This window comes from Panthera uncia (assembly GCF_023721935.1).
Source record: "Panthera uncia isolate 11264 chromosome A3 unlocalized genomic scaffold, Puncia_PCG_1.0 HiC_scaffold_12, whole genome shotgun sequence".
NCBI lineage: Eukaryota > Metazoa > Chordata > Mammalia > Carnivora > Felidae > Panthera > Panthera uncia.
The window spans coordinates 40,386,021-40,405,078 of record NW_026057579.1 but is presented as its reverse complement, the minus strand read 5'-3'; the positions used below and the strand labels follow the sequence as shown (position 1 = coordinate 40,405,078).

At 61.1% G+C, this 19,058-nt stretch overlaps 1 protein-coding gene and 1 long non-coding RNA gene across 3 annotated transcripts in view; one reads left to right on the top strand and one right to left on the bottom strand.

Annotated features, from left to right (window-relative positions):
• Positions 1-495: 495 nt before the first annotated feature.
• On the top strand, positions 496-2,054 carry LOC125937775 (uncharacterized). Its single transcript, XR_007462504.1, has 3 exons — positions 496-564; positions 1,532-1,634; positions 1,975-2,054. It is a non-coding gene; the product is annotated as an uncharacterized LOC125937775 (long non-coding RNA).
• A 2,007-nt stretch (positions 2,055-4,061) lies between these two features.
• The window catches only part of AP2A2 (adaptor related protein complex 2 subunit alpha 2), an 84,799-nt gene continuing 69,802 nt past the window's right edge, over positions 4,062-19,058 (bottom strand). For both annotated transcript variants that reach the window (XM_049652705.1, XM_049652706.1), the window contains exons 11-22: positions 16,328-16,510; positions 15,691-15,788; positions 15,046-15,277; positions 14,775-14,942; positions 11,927-12,087; positions 9,235-9,317; positions 7,485-7,574; positions 6,512-6,635; positions 5,349-5,465; positions 5,199-5,268; positions 4,934-5,068; positions 4,062-4,242 (exon numbers count right to left, since the gene is read on the bottom strand). In XM_049652705.1, the coding sequence (XP_049508662.1) occupies positions 4,165-4,242; positions 4,934-5,068; positions 5,199-5,268; positions 5,349-5,465; positions 6,512-6,635; positions 7,485-7,574; positions 9,235-9,317; positions 11,927-12,087; positions 14,775-14,942; positions 15,046-15,277; positions 15,691-15,788; positions 16,328-16,510 (1,539 nt within the window). In that variant the 3' untranslated portion in view covers positions 4,062-4,164. The remainder of the gene's footprint in view (positions 4,243-4,933; positions 5,069-5,198; positions 5,269-5,348; positions 5,466-6,511; positions 6,636-7,484; positions 7,575-9,234; positions 9,318-11,926; positions 12,088-14,774; positions 14,943-15,045; positions 15,278-15,690; positions 15,789-16,327; positions 16,511-19,058) is intronic.

Below are 19,058 nucleotides of genomic sequence, written 5' to 3'. Positions count from 1 at the left end.
CGGAGACCCACCAGCCCCACTCCACCGCCAGCCCTCCCCTCTCCTCTTCTCCATCTCCTCACAACACCAGGTCAAATTTTGTCTCCCACAGCCTCGCATCCTCAGGCACCCCAAGCGCGGCACACACTGCATCCATTTCTCTCTCACCCGTCTCCGTTCCCATTTGGTCCTCCCTTCCCTCTCTCCCCACCTCCACCCCACCTCACTTGTCGACTTTGTCCGCCTCCAGCACCACGTTCCTGCCTTCCTCACCCAGGACCACACCCAGCCCCCCCACAGCCCACACTCTGTCTTCCCAGTCTCCCGCCTCTCAGTCCACGTCTCTCACCTCCCAAATCCCCACGTCCGGCCTCTTGTCTTCCACCCTGGGAATAACAGCCATCCTCAGTTCTCCGGTGACCAACCTCACGACCGGACAGTCTAGCTCCAGTGTGCCGCCGACCACCGTGTTCCTGCCCGGCTCCACCTTGAGCCGTGGAAGCTCGTCCTTCCACACTGCGGCGTCCACGTCGAGCCGGGGCACCCCCGTCTCTTCCCTGGCCTCCTCTCCGACCAGGTCCCCAGGTGAGGAGTATCTCTGGGGCCCACTCTGCCACCTTGGCTTCCTCCAGTGCAGCCTCGTGACTCTGGAGTGTACCCTCGGTCTCTCCCCCCGTGGCCCCCGCCTCTTCCCTTTCTCCCAGCCTTTTGGGACCTCTTGGGCCGTGCCTTTCTCTCCCAGCCCGCACTCCCCACTCGGCTGGGCTCCATCCAGCCCTCCCCACACATTGCCGACAGCAGCTTACTGGTGATCGTGGTGTGGGATCTCCTTTGTCCCCCAGCAAGCCTCCTTTCTCCTGGGTCGGCAGGCCGCACGGCAGACTGAACCTCTTCCCTTACGTTCCGCACGGGCAGCGCCTGATGTCGGCGCTGCTCTGCCTGCCGCTGGGGTGCCAGCGGCGGCTTGCCCAGACTGTCTGCTGGGGCCCCTCCCTGCCCCTTCCGAGAGGACAGACCCCTGCGGGGAGCTCCCGAGATGCTGTCTCTCTCCTCCAGGATATTCACGTCCTCCCCGCTCCCCCCCAGCTCTGGTCCCAGCTGACCAGAGACGCCCATGTGCACAGGTCAGTGTTGGGCCACGAGGGTAGGAGCCTGAGTGTAACTCAGCAGGGATCAGGAAACCCTTGACCTCGGGGTACCCCCAAAATAGCCAGCTTCCGGAAGGAACACACCACACGAGAGAGCATCAGCCTTGGTTCCCATGCACGGCTGTGAGGTCCGAGGGCAGCGGCGCTGGAACAAGGGGAGACGGCCTGGGGCAGGGGCTGTAGTGCGGGGGCGAGGGCCCCAGGGAGACCGCACTGCGGGCAGGCAGGCGTCCTGACGTCTTGTGAGCAGCAGCAGCTGTGAAGCTCGCAGCTTGCTCCCTCGTCACTCATGGGAGCCTCGTGAATCCCCGCCTCACTCCTCCTGCCCCCTGGGGGGGTCAGAGTGTGTCGCCCCCCACCCGTGCATTAGGGCCGGCAGCTGACCACACCTATCTGCCTCCCAGGGATCTGCTCAGTGAAGGAGCTTCAGGAGGAGGTCACGTACAAGGGGTGCACGGCCAATGTGACGGTGACCCGCTGTGAGGGCTTCTGCCCCTCCTCCGCCAGGTGAGCTGCTGGCCCCAGGCTGGGAGCCTCCCCCATCTGAGCGCATGCCAGCCAGTCAGGTGGCCAGGCCGGCGCCCTGCCTCCATCAGCCTGCCTGGGGCAAAGGCAGACCCTCTCCTGACTGCCCGGGAGCTGGGGAGGCCAGCAAGTGCAGGGGGCACGCTCCTCAGGGCCCCCTTGGCCCAGGGCCCCCTTGGCCCAGGCACTTGGCACCGCCTTCTCCCTGGAGCCGTCCGGGAGGAGCAGGGGTCGCACTCCGGGGCTGGTCGCGGAGGAGCAGGAGGAGCACTCCCGAGGCCAACGGCCCTGACCCACGCTCCCGGCTGTGGCTTCTTTGTAGTTTCAACGTCCACACCGAGCAAGTGGACGTGCACTGCGGCTGCTGCTACCCTCTCAGCTCCTATGAGAAGCAGCTCGTGCTGCCCTGCCCAGACCCCGGAGCACAAGGACAGCGGCTGGTGCTCACGCTGCAGATGTTCAGCAGCTGTGCGTGCCGCCCCCGGCGCTGTGGGGACTAGGGACACAGACCCCGGGCGTGAGGACGAAGCGCTGCTCTCGACGCCACCCGCCCCTCCCACCCCCGACGCTGACTTGCCCCCACCCCCCCGCCATTGCTCCCACGAGGCATAGCCTCAACGAGCCCCCGCACCCGGCTCGGCGGGGCACCTCAGGGGAAGCGCACTGCCGAGAAGGGCTGTGGACGCCGAGCGAGCCCAACAGACTGGAACGAACCGGTGGCCCCCTGAGCACGCCCGTCGGTCATCCACACGGCCTCCCAACCTGTGATGGTGGCCACCCGCCCCTGCCAGAACTGGGCCCGGGAAACAGCCTGGGTGGGGGCAGTGAGAAGGCCCCTCTAGGGGGAGGCCTGAGAAGACGGGGCACAGGTCCCGGGAGCTACGGGGCCCCTGAGCAGGGATGGGCGGGGAAGAGGCATGGGGCCGCAGCGAAGGGGGCCGCGAGGATCCCACCGCAGGGGAAGGGAAGGGAGGGCGGACGCAGGCGCCAGCCGGCATCTCACCCCGGGGAGGGGCACCACATGTACCGCGCACGACAAACCCACTGCTACGAATAAACCAGCACTGGTCAACGCACGGGGGCCGGCCCACGAGCTCCTCTTGCGTCGTCTCCCACACCCCCGAGGCAGTCGTGAGCCCCCAAACCCACACCCACGCAGAGCGGTGGGTGCGGTGGCACCGGCACCCAGACAGCGACCCCCTCCAGGGGCCTCCCTGAGACCCGCACCACAGCAAAGGGCCATCTGTGCCCCTCACCACCCCACACGGCTCCCCTACGGCCTGTCTCCGAGGAGGCCAGTCCCTGCTGATAAACCAGGGGAACCCACAGAGGACCCCGACTCTCCCTGGGCCCCTTCAGGTGCGGACAGGAGACGTGTCTGCTTAGGAAAAAACCGCCAGCCAGCACCCACCACCCACGTGGTACACACAGGCCCCGGCTCAGCTCTGCCCCTGCCCCGGCCACCTCAGGTGCAGACATGCACACAGGGACAGTTGTCCCTGGCAGCTGGCACACAGGGACGTTATGTGAGAGCCAAGGACTCGTGAGAGCTGAGAACAGGAACAGCCTGCGGAGGCCGGGCTCCCGCTCACTCTGGGCACGGCCCTCCGCTCCCTGACCACACCCAGAGCCCCTCCTCCCCTGGCACAAGGTCCCCACGACCCAGGAAAAGAGACCAGCTCACCTTTCAGAATCTGCTTTGCCACCCACACTTAACCCTCTGATCACAAGCAGGGACCAGTCCGAGGCCACGATGGTTATGGTGAACTTACCTAAAACCCAAAGGTAAGGGAAGCCGGCCACACCCCCTCTAGAGCGGCCAGCAGCCCTGTGGCCACCAGGCCGTGCCGCAGGGGCCCGGGACGGTCAGTGCTGCAGGTGTCCCTTCACGGCCACAGGGCTGGCAAGAGACGCACGGAGTTCAGCCCGGCCAGCGTCGGCGGTCTCGCTGGCAGCCGTGCCAGCCAAACACCAGGGCTTCTAACTTCTCGACTGCGACCCCACCCCAGAGGGCCCTGCCGTGGGTGCCGTGCCCAGTCCGAGTGCTCTGTGCTCGCGCACCCGGGGCCTGGCCACGCGGCTGCCGCACCCGGCGTCACCTCCCAAAACGGCCAAAGAGCCTCGTCAAGATCCGGCTGCGGCTTCTCTCAGGCGAGCGGAGGGGAGCTCTCAGCCACGCAGCAGCGGCGTTTCGGCACGATTCCAAACAAATCTACGCCCTCCTTCACACCGGTAACCTCCTGTCATCGGGAGACCGAACCACACGACGGTCCTGACCTCCACAGACACCGGTCCCGGGCCCGCTCTCCCTTCCGATTCGGCCGCAGCGCGGGCTCAGCCTTTCTTTCTGACGCACACCCCGGCCACCCCGGCCCCGCCCGAAAGGTCTGAGAAGCAGGGCTGAGAGGCGCCTGTCGACTGGGCTGTTTATTTGCGGCACGGCAAGGAGGACACACAGCAGAGACGGAGAGACACTGACACACACAGGAGCCTGATCCCGCATCCTCGACGATTAAAACTGCTCTGACAGCAATTCGCACAACCTCTGGGAGACGGTCTCTTTACTTGTGCGCAGCGTGAGGCGGTACATCTGCAACAGAACACGGCAGGTCAGCGGGCGCGCTCGGCAGAGGGCTCGGGGCCGCAGACGGCCACCCGAGCTCGTGTGCCCAGCCCTTCCCCGGAGCACCCCCGTCTCGCGGACCGAGGCCAACAGAGCAAGCCCGACGACAACAAGCGCCAGCGTGCGCGTGGAGCAGCCGGCATCTCCGAGGGCCGCGGTGCGTGCAACACCGGGCAGCCGCCCCGGAGAGCGACGGGGCAGCTTCTCGCGAAGTTACCCGCGCACAGACCCTGCGAGCCTGCCCTCCCGCCTAGGCGGCCCCCAGGCGAAGTGAACACAGGTGTGTGCACAGAGGCACAGAGCAGCTCTCCTCAAAACGGCCCCACACCGGCACAGCCCGGGTGTCCGTCAGGAGGACCAGGTCAGCCGACCGGGGCACATCCGGCACAGGAGGGCCACGCGGCCACCGCCGCTGGAGCTCGGGGCCAGGTCAGCCCGACGGCAGGCCCCGCGGCGGCGGTCTCTAAGGGAGGCCAGGGCACTCCCTGGGGCGACAGAGACGCCACACGTGTCAGTGTAGCAGGGGCGGCCACACGGGCGTGCAGCTCTACTGCGACTCACTCCTACACTTGAGGCCTACAGATCTCGCCGTGCACGCGTTTTGCCACGAGGACGGCACGGTTTACGCGGACTTAGCGATTCCCCGGAGAAGCCTGACCTGGGCTTGCAGATTTGGCTCCAAACGCAGCAAGCATCCAATCTGGGTGGTTTTGGTGTGGATGATGCCAGCCCCCACAAAATTTGCAGGATTCGGATCAACTTCTTCAAGGAGCGCAGAACCAAACCCAATGATCTGCGCAACAGAGACAGGAGCGGGGGGGGCAGTGGACCGGGCACCGCAAGAGGCACAGCAGCCCGACCGGCCTCGCTGAAGAGCCCGAGGCAGTGTCCCCACCCTGGGAGCGCCCACAAGCAGGCCTTACCTTAGCTTTGGTGATTTCTGTGTCCATCGGATGCTTTGCTTTGAAAATGTTCTGCACTTCCTGTTGGGGACTAGTGAGGTAGAAACGAGGGGTCACCACACTGAGCCAGGTCAGAGTTGGGGGGCCCTGCCCCTGCGCCCACCCACTCACTTGCTCAGCTGCTTCCAACGCTGAAAGAAATCCTGAGAAGCCATTTCTGTGGGCTGGAAAAATTTGTTGAGAGTGATAGGCAGCTTCACGGACACATTCTGAAAAGTCCCCCCATACCTATGGGCAACACAGAGAGACGTGGTGAGCAAAGCGAATGGACAGCCGAAAAAATCTGAAACTCAACTAGAGAATCAAATTCCTAGTTTGCTGATCAATGGGGCACAGGGAGGGCCTGTGGATGGGAGCTGTCGACAGCGTGGGGGTCGAGTGTTCTGGAAGGGTGGCACTGAGCCACAGAGAGGCCTGGGCTGTCTCAGTGTGCAGACCGACGAGCCAGGCGATCACCGGCTTCTGTGCACACGCCCGGGGGAGGGAGGGGGCTGGTGCTCTGGCCAGGCCCCGCTGGGCTCATGAGACCAGGACAGGGACGGACCTTGGGCACGAATTCCCACCATCTCGTCACTTCTCCCCCAGAGCCCATTTCCTACAACTCCAAGTTGGCTGAAGTTGTGTACGGTTTTTCCTTCTTCCATGAGAAGAGACTAAAGAAAGCGGTTGTCTACAGAAGGAAACAAACATTTGCGTGTCGGTTTCCGTAAATTCTACAAAGCACACGGTCTTCGGTTCTCTGTGTTTCTGATTTGAAAACCCCCAAAACTTTAACCTTACAAACACCTGCAGGGAACTGGGTTTTCACACACATGCCATCACGCTCACTGAAAAAGGATAGCAGTGAACCCAGCAGCAGCACAACACGCGGTTTTTAAAAAAGACTCACGATGGCGTGTGTGCTTGGAGAAGGGACTAGACAGCGATGCACCCCTGGGCGGCCCCCTGCAGCTGACGTCCGGAGCAGCAAGCACGAAGAGGCACCCGGACCCAGCTGGCCCCGACGCCGCAGCGTGGGGCCCTCAGAACCGTAGGTCACAGCGGCCTCGAGTTTCCGCGTGCACGCGGGTGCCGGCATCTACCGGGGTTGCCCACTCGGCCCTCAGGATGCCCTCTGAAGGAAGGACGCTGAGGCTCAGCGAGGACCAAGGGCCCCCAGGGACGAAGCTGCGCCCAGGCATGGCATGTGTGATGCCAGCCCCCCCCCCCCCCCCCCCCCAGCTCCAGGCAAGGAGCCAGCTGCTGGCTCAGCCCACAGGCCCACAGGTCCTCACCGGAACTGGATGTTGAGGACGGGCGCCTCCGTGAAGTCAGACACACACTCTATGTTGACGACCTGCTGCACCTGCGCGCCACCGTCCACGGTAGGGTCCACAGGCTTGGTCTGCAAGCTCAGATGTGCAGGTGTCAAGGAGGCCACGCCAACATTGGGGAAACGTGCCTGAGCCGAGCAAGCTCTGAAACCTTCTCGAAGGGGGTCCATAAGAGTCTGAGTTCACGCTCCTGATCTCGAAAGAAACCCTTAATGCAGTCAATCCTACATACACGGGTTTTTAATTCCTTTACCATCTGTTTCCAGTTTATCTCAAAATAAAAATGGACCTGGCCTGTGGTAGGTAGGTGACTGCTTCGCATGCCTCTTGTACAGGAGGCAGCATCCTTCTCGGTCAAGATGGGGCATTCTTAACCCTTGCTCTGTTCGGTCGGCCTATCCCTGGAGGCAAGATATTTGGCTACAAAGCTGGCACTAGCGGGGAGAGTTCTAACCACGTTTCTGGTACTCGTGAGGGACGAGGCTCCGGTGTGAAGAGGGCTGCTGGAAAGAAGCACAGCTCACCCCGGGGGGGGGGGGGGGGGGCGGCACGGGGCCCTGGCGGTCACAGGCCCCGCTCACCCTGTTCTCAGCGGCTGCTCTCTCAGGGAGACTCCCAGAGAAGGAAACCAGAGCTCAGAGGGACTTAATAATGTGACAGGAGAGCTAAATAAGGGAAAACGAAAGTGACTCCAAGGAACCAAATGACCCGGGAGCAGACGCTCGAATGTCAGTTTTCCACGCGTGACCACGATAAACTCCCTATAAACTCCCGCGTGACCACGATAAGCTCCCTATAAACACAAGGGCCACTTGGAGGCGCTACAGCAGCTGGGGAGCATCCCACGTCTGATAAAGAACGACTTCCTCAGAGCCCTCCTCTAAATCCCAAATGGCCATGTGCTGGGGTGCGAGACACACGAGACCAAGGATATTCATCTGAAGGTCGTCTGAACAGATCAGTGTTGGAGTGAAATTTAAGAACTGCGTGGAGGTCTTATTTCCATAGAATATAAACATCCGACCTAGAAGGGAGAAAACAATTTCTTTCACACACATCCTGAATGTTAACTGTGAAAAACAGCAGAGTCGCTGCTGTCAGATCAGTTCCAGAGACTCGCCACTGGTGGACATGGGGTCGCGGCTTCCCCTACTGGGGTAACTCCTGCTCTCCATCTAAGGGGGAGCGTGCCTCTGTTGGGACCCTGCCCAGCCTGGGACCTGGGACGGAGGCCTTGGCCGCCACCTCCGGGGAGGCCAGGCCAGACCTGCGTCCCCGACAGCGATGCCCCTTGCCCCCACCACAGCAGCTCATGAGCCGTGTGCCGCAGACGAGGAGGACGCTCCGATGTGATCAGTTACTTAACATCGCAACAGAAACGCGTACACAAATGTTTCTAAACACGTTTATACTCTCTGAACTCGAGTGGAAAATGGACTTCAAATGCCCTGGAGGGGAACAAACCGTCCAGCACCACCCCTCCCCCAGCTGACATCGCCACCACTAGGCGTGGGGACTGTCAGGGTGCGGAGCGCAGCACCTTCACCAGAGCGAGAAGGACGCCTCAGCCCCTGCTTTCAGCACAGAGCTCCCAGGAGGTTTCTGGTAATCCTCACGATGGCCCTAAACACCCCTAGAGGGCAGGCGTCCCACTTGTCCCGTTTCCCATATTGGCACTCGCTCTTACGGAGAAAACGGGGTCCTCACGAGGCTCAGAGACGGTGCCCAAGAGGGAGGCGGGCAGTTGTCAGTCCACAAGAGCCCCCCAGCAGCACCCCAATGGTCAGCAGACATAGTTTTCTTTGGGGGGGGGGGGCGCCAAGGGGCAGACTTACAAGCTTTTTTAAAAAAACTGTGATAAAATACACAAACATAGAAAAGTACTGTCTTCACCAACTCTAAGCACACAGCTCAGGGGCACTAAGCACATTCACACTGTTGTGTGGCCGTCCCCACCCTCGGTCTCGAGAACTTTCCATCTTCCCAAAAGGCAACTCTGTCCCTGTGAAACACTGACCCCCAGCCCGGGCGCCCACCGTCCACTCTGTCTCAGGAATATGGAGACTCCAGGGGCCTCGTGTGAGTGGATCACACGTGAGCATCACGTCCCCCGGGTCCACCCACGTGGTGGCAGGTGTCAGAACGTCCCTCCTCATCAGGCTGAGTGACCGTCCAGGGAGCGGACGGACCACCTCTATCTATTCAGCTCTCGGTTCTTTGGGGAAATAGGAACTGGGGGTCACACGCTCGTTCCAGTTCCAATGTTTGGAGGAACCGCCACGCTGTCCTCCGCGGCAGCTGCACCGGCTCACGTTCCCGCCGACAGGGCCCGAGGGTCCGTCCGCCGCATCCTCGGCACACGTGTGGTCCCTGCGGTTTCGACAGCCGCCATCCTGATGGGCGTGGGGCGGCACCTTACTTCTGATCGGCACTTCCCTGATTATTAGTGATGTGGTCATCTTTCCAGGTGCTGGTCGGTCAGGTGTCTGTCTTCTTTGGAGAAATGCCTGTTCAAGTCCTCTGCCCATTTTTTAATGGGGTTGTTCTTCTGCTGTTAAATTCAAATTCTGTATATATTCTATCCTGGAGACTAAACCCTTATCAGATGTAGGATTTACAAATATTTTCTGCCCATATCATCATCTGAGTGAGGAGTTTTTTTCGTTAAATAATTAAACACATACCTAAATTCTGCCGAAATTCAGACTTCAATCCAATTTGAAGCAACTGGTTTTCAAACAACACACCATTATTTTTACAGACAAACCTAGAGAAAAGGGACAGCATGTGAGTCACTCCAAGGCACCCAATGAAAATATAAAGATTTTTTTTGAAGAAGGGTTTAACAAACAAAAAGGCCAGGAAAAACCTCTATGGGACACAAGATAAAGGAAAAGTAGGAAAATGCTCAAGGGAACACCAGTGAAAGCGCCCTCCAGAGACAGAACCGGCGCACCAGAGACATGACCGCACGGGAGAGGGCAGGTCGGTGTTCTGCCCGTGAACATGCCGGTCCACAACAGCCGGCTTCTCCACAACTCCCTCAGGTGCCCCAGGGCGCAGCCCACACTCCCAGGCCAGCCGGACCCCAGGCTGTCCCATCTGACGCAGGGTGCTGGCCACAACTCTGGGGGTGACTGCTAGCACCGCAGCCCGCACACGAAGGACTCACGATCCAGAGCGGGCAGTGGGGCGGCACGATGTCTCGTGGAGCCCTCTGGGGCATCCAGGGGACCGAGAGACAGACGCCCCGTGGCAGCAGCCCCCACAGCCCAAAATCTCCAAGTCCCACCGTGCTGCCGGCCTGGCAAAGCTCAGAGTCAGCACTCTCTGCCCCCCTCCTGCTTCGCACAAAGGGCCTGCGGGCACCCTGCGGATGACGTTCGGTGCTGCTCACGTGTGCACGCGACCCCTGGCGTCGAGCACGGTCTCAGCACAGGCAGCAGGAGGCACAGCTCCTTCAGAGACGGTCGGGCCTGGTCCTCCCTCCATACCTGCTCCACGGAGCCGTGCTCCCCTGGGACCCCAAGGCTGCCCTTCGCCTCATCCGGCACTCCCCATCTCAGCACCACGGGCTCTCTCTCCGGCTCGAGCCCCACGCGAAGCCTCACAAGGTCAAATGCCGTCCATTCCGTATGCACAACCTTCTGCACACGCTTGCCCAGAACTGAGCCCAAGGGGACAGAAAGAAGTGACCGGGCAGCAGAGCCCCTCACATCCCCGCCCCTGCAGACCCGAGGAGGGGGCAGCCCATAGTGCCCCACCCTCAGATCCAAGGCCCTGTAGCGCACGTAGCACTGCTGGCTTGGGCTGAACCACTTTAATCTGACATTTGCCAAGGAGATGGCAAGGGCACTGACTGATGGCCCACTAGGTGACAGTCAAGGGCTGGCTGGATAGCTGTTTCTTAAAGGGTCACCCCAACCAAAACCTGACCCTGTGGGATTACAGGTTTATAACAAGCACCTGTGACAGCCTCGGGAGAACGCAACCTTCCCCCACCGCCAGCGGCGCTGGTCCCAAAGCACCCTTCACTTGCACCTACACCCGGCCCACAGCAGACCCCTCACCACCCCTCTGAGGCCACAGCACGGCCCAGACAGCCAGAACCACACACACACACACACACCCCACCCCCCACCCCGGGCTGGGGGCCTGGAAGCGGGCAAGCTGCCGAGCAAATGGCTCCAAGGGTTCCCACCGTAGACACCCGCCCCCCAGGCCTCCCACCCCGTTGTGCACACAAGGAAGCCCGTGGCCCGGGCACCACGTGCACCTGCACACACAGCAAGGACCAAGAACGCTGGGGAAAGCCCCTGCCCGGGCCACCACCCAGACCAGCAGGCCCAGCTTCGAGCAGGCACTGTCCCAGGGACGCACGCCGCTCCAGCACCAAGGGCCTCGCAGCCTGGGGTCTGCAGTGCTTTCCAATCTCCAACGCGGCACTTCTGGAAGCCACCGACGGCAACGTGCACCCGTCCAAACCCACCTCGCCTCATCATCTTCGACGAGCAGCAGGAAGTAAGAATTCGCACGCGGCATGGACACCAAGACACAGGGCAACTGCGCAAGCGCACGAGTCCCGCTGCTGTCGTCAGACTCAGGAGAACGAGGGGCCGCTCAGTAAAGGTGCTCCTCTCCGGCCGGCGTGCCCCCGCACCCAGGCCGAGCCCTCCCACACCCCCTGCGGGACTTGAGACCGGCAGGGACTCGAGGGACAGAGAGCCAACAGGGGAAAGGTATGGAACCGCACAGCTAACGGAGCAGGAAGAGAAACACGCTGAGCAGAGCAGCAGCGGGGGGTGCAGGGGCCCGTCCGGGGCTCGTGGGCAGTGGGGGCTACGCACAGCCAGGCACGTGGCGCCTCCAGGAAGGTGAGACAGGAAGCCAGAAAGACCACATTGGCTGTGGGGGGCAGTGCGTGCCTCGGGACACAGGAAGGCTGGGACTGAGGGCGCGACTGAGAGTGTGTGTTAACAAGAAAGCAGAGGTTGGGCGCCCGCAAGGCACACACAAAGAGGGACCGACGTCGGGGGCCAGAAGGGGCGCGACCGCACGGCAGGGTGCGGAGCCAGAGGGGCACGGTCGCAGGCGGGTGAGAGGCCAGCATGCGCCTCAGAAACGCGGACGGCCAGTGCCTGAAGCTCTTCCTTTCCACCCGATCTTCCTGGTGACGGTGAGCTACCCGCACCTCGTGAAAACTGACGACCTGTGGAGCTGTGGGGGTGGTTCTGGAGCAACCCCACCCAGCAGGCCGGTGCCCTGAGCTTTTCCAGGGCGGGCCTGGGCAGTAAGGACCAGCTTATGTGGACCGTGGGCCCTGGGTGGTCAGAGCAGGAAAGAGTCCCTGTGTCGAGAACACGGGAGACCAACTACCTGGCAAAGTTGTCTTCGGAGCCGGGAGCCAGTGGCGCGACCGCAGAGGGTGAGTCTGAGAATACATCCACGAGCAGCCCGCCGGAGGACGGTGGGGGGCCCGCAGGCGCAGGGGGCGCGGCCCCCAAACCCAAGAGGTCCGCCGATGGAGAAGGCGTGGACTGGAAAACAGGGAGGGAGAGGGTGAGCAGGGAAACTCCTGGCACGCCACGGCCTAGCAAGCGCGAGTGCCCGCGCCTCCCCTCCAGGGATCACAGCCAGGCTGCGCGGGGCAAGGGCCCAGCACGTGAGGGGAGACTGCAACCCCAGAGCCAAGTCTGAAGATCGGTCACCATCTCACACAACTGCAAAGACAGCCAAACTTTTTTTGTGACGATCATCTGAATGGGGAAAAAAAGTTCTGAAAACACTTTTACCATAAAAGAGATCAAAAAGAAACAAGACCACGCACGTTACTGTCGACGTTCCAGAGTGAGACTGAGTTTGAAGAGACAAAGAAGTGGGCAAGCTACTTTGGGTGCGTTCTTGGTTTAGCCACGGGTTAGGCCTTATGGAGTTATAGAGGACAAATAGACGAAAAGCCTACAGACCATTTTTTCTTTAAATGATTACTTTTTGATCCGAGGCAAAAGAAAAAGCCACCGAGGGCCACGCACAACACAAACCACTCACCCAAGCTGACACTCACACTTTGACCCCGCACCCCTATAAACACGTGGGGCTCTGCTTACGACCAGGGGCCATGTCGCCGCAAGAACCAGGGATGAGCCGCTCTGCCTTGAGGACTCGTCTTGAGTGACCTCTGAATGTCCCACTGAGCATTCGTGAAGGTCAAAATCAGTTTATCCGAGACTGCACCCGGCTTCATTTTACGTTACTGCGCTCACACTCTGGTCGGGCTTAACCCACGTCCATCTTTCCAGAACACAACTACCCTGAAGGGACAGCTGAGGGAGGCCAAGTACTCTCCTCCTGCCCCCCCACCCCTACCCCCGGCGTGTGGGCACGCCCACTCTGGGCACTGGCCAGGCACACCTCGGGCCAGGCCTCTGACGGCCACCTGCTTCCAGTGTGGCCGTGCTGAGCAGTTACACATGAAAATCAACGTTAGTATAAATAACTGCCCGTTTCTCTTTCAGGTTAAGTTAAAGGATTTCTAAAAAATTACATCCTAGGTATGTCATATCACATACGAATTCTATTCCAAGATAAACGAGGCGTTACAAAACGTGTGCTCTGCGTGACGGCCCCTCCTTCCCAGCCCTGCCGAGGCTCCCCTCAGGAAGCGGAGAGTCTGGGAGAGGAGGAGCCTGGGGGACGGGGACCCCAGAGGAGCTGTCAGAGGAGGTATCAGGAGCCAGCAGCATCTGGACGTGGCCTGTCAAGGTGGTTCCTGCCCCTCACTGCACCTGCAGCGGCATTCCTGGGAGCACAGCTACTCACAGGACACTGTTTTTTACTGACACTGTTGCCATAGGAGTCTGCCCACCCTGCCATAGGAGGGTCAGGGGCAGAACTCAGGTGGCTTTGAACCTGGCTCTGAATTATGCAAGGAAGGTATCTGGCATAGCTGACAAACTACAGCCTACGTGGGAGTTATGGGGACTGTGTCGCCTCTGCCATCTATTGAAAGATCTTTACCACTGGTTCCCGAATAACAGTTCACACGCTTCTGACAATAGGCAAATCTTTTGTCCAATGAAGTCAAATATGTGCCCTGAAAGTTACAACAGACAAAAGCAAGGCTGTTCTGCTGGGAAGACCCACCTGGACAGCCACGCCCTGCCCAGGTCCCACATCGAGCTCTGCCCCAAGGCAGGCGTGCAGAGACCCACTGCCCCTTGGCTGCCTCCTCCCTCCCCCAGGAGGCCCGGTGAGGCCTGAATACAGGGCTCACGGCAGGCCCAGGATCCTCGGCTTGAGGGCCAGACACACGGTCAAAGGGACACACAAGTAGACCAGGGGAGAGGCCACAGACCCCATCAAGGAGCACAACGGCTCAGGCATAATCACGCCCTTGACAAGCCAGCCCCCAAGGCCTCGGTCTGTCTGCACACAGGCGCATGTCACCTCTGACACTCCTCTTCACAAAGGCCACCTGATATCATTAAGAGGCATTATTCACACCCCTGGGCCAAGATCCCAGAGACGACACAAAGCTCTCCAGGCCTCCTCCCAGAACGGACAAGCAGAAAGCCCACAGTCCTGGGGAGCTGGTCATGGCGCCCAGCTGGCGGTCACGGGGCAGGGCTGGCGTGTGCGTTCCCACGAAGCTGTCGCTCGAGCCAGGGAGAGAAAAGAAACAAATACAACTCTCAAAATGACACCTCCCCCAGACAGACGCACATCAAAAGACAGGTTTTCGTTTATACGTGAATGCCCTCACCACGTCACACAGAAAAGGGAAACCGGCCCTAACCCAAGTCACTGCTGAAAACCTCTAAGAACAGGATAAGGTGTGAGGTGGGTCCGCTCTACACCAACAAAGAGCAGCCGGACGGCCTCCTACGCGAGGCAGTCCCACAGAAGAAGCGAGCGCTCACATCGTCTGAACCACTCAGGACAGAGAGGAGATGGGAGGGGACTGTAGGCCCGAGACGGCAGTCTGAAGGCCAGTCTGGAAGATGGGGCCCAGGGGCCGGGGGGGGGGGGGGGGGGGGAGCACCTTCTGAGGTCAGAGGTGAAGGAGAGGCGAGGGCTTGGCCGGGTCCCACCACTGCGTTCTCGGCACACACCTCACACCTAACAACACATTCTCCCCAGGGGGCAAATGCTCTGCTGGTGCCGAATCTCGGGGAGCCGGCGACCCAGGAGCTCATGCAGGCGTCGCCACCAGAAAGGGACCCACCGCGGCGCTGGCCGGGGCAGGCTCGGGGCCCCCATTGACAGCGGCGCTCCTCTCCCGCTTGGCCTCCTCCAGACCCGTGGCTGTGTCCGGGCCCTTCTTCTTCTTGAGCTTGGCCAGAATGGAGGACTGGCGCTCCGGAAACGGCGGCATCTCTTCCAGGACGGTCGCCTGGAGGAAGAAGCCCGGAGTCACGGCGGCGGAAAGCCCCGCAGCTCCCGGCCCCAGGGCGAGGGACGGTGCGGCAGGGGTTCTCCGAGCCACCGGGGCCTACCAGGATGTCGGTGCTGGCCACCGTGCTGAGCCGCAGGTACTCCACGGCCCGCTGCTGCAGCTCGACGTCGGCGTTCTTCAGCTGGCTGTCACTGCGCAGCACGTCCTGAATGGTGGTCTTCACTTCCGGGAACAGGTTCACGAACTTGATGTAGGTGGACAAGAGCAGCGCCCTGGTGGGGACGCTGCACAGGTGGAACTTGGAGTGCAGCAGGTGGAACTGGATCAGGGGGCTGTGGGGCACAGACGGGACGGGAGCGCGTCGTCCGTGTCCCCCCGCCCCTGCGCCCACGCACCTCACCCACGGGCGCGAGCGAGGAGTGGCTCTGGGGAACGGCCCCTGCGCCAGACCAGAACCGCTCCCGCGCAGGCGGGCGTGCGCCTCCTGTCCCACACAAGAGCACGCTTCCCTGTGGCAATGGGAGCCACGTGACCACGCGTCTATTGTCAACAAGAGTCCTGACTTTTGTACGGCTTGAACGAGAATAAAAACACACGAATCCGGAGCGGAAGTGCTCTTGCCCTGCTGTCCCAACAAGCAGGTGAGGACACCTGTCAACCTCCCCTCGGCCGCCAGGTGAGAACCAGGAAGCACGGAGCCGGCATCACGGCGCGGTGCTCACCCGGCTCCCACGGGGTCTCTCACCTGGATCTGGGGTCCCCAGCTATCAAGTTTCCAAACTCTCCCAGGATGTAGCCTCCCACTTTGACCAGGTTCTCGTGGCACGCCGGGGCCTGAAGAGCCTGTGAAACCGTGAGCACTGTGAGCCTGATGCACAGGGGCTCGCGGCACAGGTAGAAGAGCTGGGAGGCGTCTGACGGCAGGGTAAAGTCGCTGGGAGGTGGTGGGGCACCGGGCCCACACGGGGTTCAGGCCGCCCTCCCGCACGGCCTGTTTTTCACGTTAGTGCGAGCTTCCGCCAGAGCTGCCCCGAGACCCTCCGGCTTTAGTATCTGCCCCTTCCCTGCCTTCCCGCCACTTCAGCAGGTAGGTCAGTAGCAGGGAAGCGCCAAAGGCAGAAATGCGGCCAATGCCAGCCCCGGAACAACAGCCACGCTCTACTCGGGCCCCAGGCGGGGGCAGGTGCACACCAGCATCCTCCAGGGGGCACACGCCCCTCACCAATGGAGACCCTGCACGCGCTGGAGATAAGGCTCAAGCAGAGGTGGCGTCCACAGCATAGGAGCCGGGACCTCCCAGAACGGTGGGCAGGAGACACAGGGAGGCCGGCGACGCCCACCAGAACCCCACGCCCTATCCCGAGGGCGCGTCTGGGCCGTACCTCGAACACCGTCTTGGCAGCGTAGCCCTGCACGTCGTCGCGGTTGATGACAATCTGAATGACGCGGTACCACACCTCTTCGCTCACGTAGTCGCCGGCGATCCGGATCAGGTTCAGGATGGTGTCCACGTACCACGTGTAGTCCACAGCGTACTTCTCCGCCAAGATGGCAACTTTCAGCACCTGCAGGGTGCGGACGCTCAGGGCAGCCGCTCTGGGCCCCGCAGCCGCCAGCGTCGCGTCAACTCGAGGGCCTCGGAAGGACCCGAACGCGTGTGCCAAAGCTCGGGTGTGCAAGAAGCTTCCACCACATTCTCAAGGGAGCCCAGAAAGTTGAGATTTGCAGATTTCACTGGGGAAAGCCAAACTGCCCTCCAGGAATAGACCGGGAGAGACACGGTCCAGCCAGGTCATGGCGACCCTGCACCGCTGCCACGGACCAGAGCCTGGGCAGCCCTTCCCAGCAAGCCCGCCTTCAGGGCGGCAGGGCTCTCTGGGTTCTCCTGCTCTGGTCAGCCTCCCTCAACTCTGCACGGGGGACCCCACCCACTCATTTACCCCCACGCCCTCCAGAGGACTCTCCAGGCCATACGCACTGCCCAGGGGCAATGGCACTGGGCTGACCCAAAGCAGACCCTCGTCCCCACCCACGCCACCTTCTTAGGGCACCAAGCCCCCCAAACGGCACCAGCCGCCAACGCTAGACCGTGTCCCTCACGCAGCTGCCTGTCTTTACCTCCCTGCTGCGTCGCCCTCCTGAATGCGCCCCCAGATCTCCTGCTGGGGCCTGGACCACCACCCACCTACTCTGCCCATTCTCTGGCCTCCGCGGCAACCCTCCACAGTGATCCTAGAGCATCACTCCAAAATTCAGGCCGCATCACTGCCCTCCCTCGGCTTCAATCCTTCGAGCCCAGAGCTCACCCCGAAGCTGAGCACTCGGGGCCTCTCACCGTGACACGGGACAGCAGCCTCACTGCCTCTGCCATACATGCCCTGCTCCCACCGGACGGAGCCGCCTCCTTGCCACCCAGCTGCCCACCCCCAAGTACCGTCATCCTCTCAGGACGAGCTCACTGCCACCTCCTGCAGAACCCCCCAGCACTCCATGACAGCGACTCCCGAGGCCCCCCCCGGGGTCCAGAGCCCTGCCTCTGCCAATCCTCACCCACGCTACAGGCGCTCCACCACCTTGCCTATGACCTGCACTCCTCGTGGACAGAAAGGCCCCACCATGGGCAGGGCAAGCAGCACGTCCAGGTACGGACGCCCAGCAGCTAACACAACCACAGGATGCATGATACGACACACCAGGCTGGACAGACGGCCAGACAGAGCATTTACCGCAAACTCAGAAGATCTGTCTTACCCCTCGTATGACTGAAGCTAACTGAGCAATGCCATTCACCGTGTAAAAGGGAGTAAGAGCCAACACGGAACCGGTTAACATTCAAAACCTTAAAAACCTACCCAGGGGTACCTGGGTGGCTCAGTCGGTTAAGCGTCTGACTCTTAACTTCAGCTCAGGTCATGATCTCACAGTTTGTGTCTGGTTCTGCACTGACAGCCCAGAGCCTGCTTGAGATTCTTCCCCCCTCTCTCTGCCCCTTCCCTTGCTTGCTCGAGCTTGCGTGCTCCCTCTCTCTCTCACTCTCTTTCTCTAGCTCTCTCAAAAATAAACAAGACTTACAAAAAAAAAAAAAAAAAAAAAAAAAAAAAAAAAAAACCCCACCTAATCACACAGAAGACCATGGCCCCTCTTGTCTCAGCTCAGGACACACAGAACCACGATGGTAACAGTGCCCCAGTGAGTACAGTCCCCAGAACCTGCTGCACCCGCACAAACGGGAGCCCAGGCCCTGCTGCCTGGCCACACTCTAAACGTGACCCCACCCCTACCCCACAACGGACTCCCCTCTCCCTGCACGTCTATTCTTAGATCTTGCACCCCGTCCCTCCTGTCCCCCTGAAGTGCCTGCGTCCTCTCTCCTGGCTGGTCACCCCTGTCCCTCCTGTCCCCCCGAAGTGCCTGTGTCCTCTCTCCTGGCTGCTCAGCGGTTCAGCTCCAGGGCTGCTTCCTCTGAGAAGCCTTCCTTGACCTTCTTTCTTCTCCAGGGCAGCCCCACTCTTCATCAAAGCATGCCCACATGGTAATTAGGCCACGCCACTCAGCACTAAAGAGCCAGTACCTGCCCCAGCCTGGCCACAGGGGCCAGAGCCATTAGTAAATGATCCCCTAGAAGCCTGAGTGTCCAGCTATATGCGGAGCCACATGGGCTCAGAAGCTCCCAGCCTCTCACTTCCAAGCCCAACAGCAGCCCAGGAGCAATGCTGAGAGTCAGCTGTGGGGAGCTCTGACGCTGGGCATTTGCCCCCAGAGTTCCCAAGGAGGCCTCAACGGCACTTTGCTCCCCAGAAAGACAAATAAGACACACTTTTCATAGGATGAGAGGCTGCGGGACCGCTAACCTTAGCAGCCGACCCCTTCACACAGGCTCACGCTGAGCCCTCTGTGAATCACACACACGCTCGGGGCCCCTCTCTGCTGGCCACAGGCTACCTGTATCATGATCAGCGCTTCTCACGATAAGTATTTGCGGAACTCTTGGCAATCTGTTTGGCGTGCACACCCGCTTCGCCGATGGTGGCTGAGCTCGATGCATCCGAGAGAGGCAGGAGCACAGGCTGAGCACATAGGCAGTAAGGCAAGGGTCAAACTTACAGAGCGGTG